Below are 2,347 nucleotides of genomic sequence, written 5' to 3' on the forward strand. Positions count from 1 at the left end.
TCCCTCCCTCCCTCCCTCCCTCGCTCCAGCTTGCTTCTCTCCATTTGTTTTCAACAGCTGACCTCCCAATCTGCCCCGTCCCCTTCTCCCGTATTATCAGCCTCCTCCAATCGATCCAAGCCGCGATGAAACAGCAGAACCAAAAGACGGGGGCCACAAAGCCACGGTGCTTGGCAGGACAGGGCAGCAGGGAGAGGGCACGGGGTGGCCCAGGGAGGGTTTCCCTGGCCACTCTTTGAGCAGAGCTCGCCTGCAGCCACAGCAAAGGCAGGATCTTACAGCGCTGTAGAGTCAGAATGCAAACCAGCTAGGTTAGGGACAGAAATAGGGCAGAGAGAAAGACTTGATGCAGGCTACGCGCCAGAGGCACAGAAAGGAAGGGCTGGGAAGTGCTCACGATGCAGAAGGGAAAGGGGCAAGGGAAAGAAACAGCGCTGCAGCCTGGTTAGCCTACTGAACGCCATTTGTCCAAGTGCAAGCCTATGTAGCATTTGTAGCAGCAGCTAAACTGACTGCCAGGCTGCTGTTTGCAAACAGTCTCTGTCCTACCGCATCTTGCGATCTGACACACTTGAGAATCCCTTCAGATGAAACAGCTTTTTGACCTCAGGCAGACCTGGGAGCAGTTCTAGCTTTTCACAGGCTCCTTTTTCTTGCTTGTAAGCAAGAGAAATTAGAGTTTGTCTCCAAGACTCAGCATTTCAAAAGTCAATATAAAAAACATTTGATATTTCACACAAAAATTTCAAGAGCAAAAGCCATGCAACTTTAAGTAACTTAGAGCATCTTCTGTTTTACGCCTGTATTGCTCTGCAGTCTCTTCACAGAATACTCAAGAGCACTGCAGCAAGGAACTCCACACACCAGTAAGGATTAAAAACTTTAAAACAGCCATGCACTGGCTTCCTTTGGTGGAAAAAAGAGTTGGTGTCAGTAGAGTCCCTGATGAACTGAGTTGGCATGGCAGGTCAGGGCTGTAGCCCCTTACATCAGCCATCACCTCCTCACAGATAAAGGCTGTTATGCCTGTTAGAGAGCAGTGTTATACAACCCTGGAAATATCACTGCTTGCAGGTAGAAATTCTGACTTACAGATTTTCATTACTTTGATCAGCTACAACAATCCTCTTAGCATTACTGCAGCAACTTTACTGGCCCATTTCCTCATTAACATTTAATTTTTTTCTACCAAGGAAATCACCACCAACACCCTAAAGAGTGCAGCCAAGGAACCCCTGGCAGAGCCACTGTGGAGCAGAGGTGAGACCAAGAGGTTGTGCGGCACGTGCACTGCGCACAGGCTGCTCCTCACGCTCCTGGACACCGGTGCCCCTATGCCCCACCACAGCAGTCGTTCCCAAACAAGATTTATTTCTTTTTTAAAGAAATCCTCCACGCGGCATAGCACGCATCCAGGATCAGGTTTATGGAGAAAGGAGGGTTGCAAGGTCGGACACGGGTCCCGCAACAGCACGAGGAGACTATGCTGTCAAACACACGTGCTACCATAAGACATCTCCTGTTTGACAAAGGTCCTGCCGTCCCCTGGCACCGCACGTGCCTCTGCCAGGTGCCAGGTCAAAGCTCACGGGCCCACCCGGTCCCAGGGAGGCACGGAGTCTCCCGGCAGGAGCCACGCTTATCTAGAAGGGGCAGCGCAGGGAGCGCCAACAGGGCCCCTGCAGGGAACGCCTCGTTCCTCCACGCTGCCACCTCGCCCCGATATTTAGAAGAGATGCTCTTTTCCCTCAAAGGGTAACACCAATGTCACAGAGGAGGAGGGAAAGGGTATGTCCACGGGGGTTTTCACCCCTTGACTCCGGGAAACTTGAGGAGCCCTAGATAGCTGGGCTGCCCCCGTACCCGGGAGAGCTCGGCGGTCTTGTCTGTCTCACCGCCAAGACCCCGAATATTTTTGTTATTTCAGAAACCCCATTTCCCTAAGAACCCTATTTTTGTTTGATCAGCAGCTAGAAGTCGAATGGCACAGACAGCACAGGGCGACAACTCGTAACAAAGAGCACGGACGCAGCGATCTCCGTGCAGGCACGCCGGTACCCCACCGAAAGGGACCCCGGTGCTCGGCGAAGGCAGGCGCGGCGCTGCCAACGGACAGGGCTGTGCCTGGGGAACGCGGTGCAGGGCGGTCAAACAGGTCCTGCGGGCGTGAGGCAGAGCCACCGGGACACCCCGGGTCCTGCCCGGCGAGCGTTTACTTCAGGAGGGACACACTGACACCCCCCCATACCGTGCCGGTATTTCATGGACACGCAGACTTAGGAAGGTGTAATGACGCAGAGGCGCGGAACTGGCTACGTTAGTCGTTTCACCCGGCCCCGCGGATCCC

At 53.8% G+C, this 2,347-nt stretch overlaps 1 protein-coding gene across 1 annotated transcript in view; it reads right to left on the reverse strand.

Moving 5' to 3' along the window:
- The window catches only part of NR1D2 (nuclear receptor subfamily 1 group D member 2), a 20,918-nt gene extending 20,364 nt beyond the window's left edge, over positions 1 to 554 (reverse strand). The window contains exon 1 of the mRNA XM_026842970.1: positions 550 to 554. Within this exon, the coding sequence (XP_026698771.1) occupies positions 550 to 554 (5 nt within the window). The remainder of the gene's footprint in view (positions 1 to 549) is intronic.
- Positions 555 to 2,347: the final 1,793 nt, after the last annotated feature.

This window comes from Athene cunicularia, assembly GCF_003259725.1.
Source record: "Athene cunicularia isolate RWA chromosome 2 unlocalized genomic scaffold, athCun1 chr2_part1, whole genome shotgun sequence".
Lineage (NCBI taxonomy): Eukaryota > Metazoa > Chordata > Aves > Strigiformes > Strigidae > Athene > Athene cunicularia.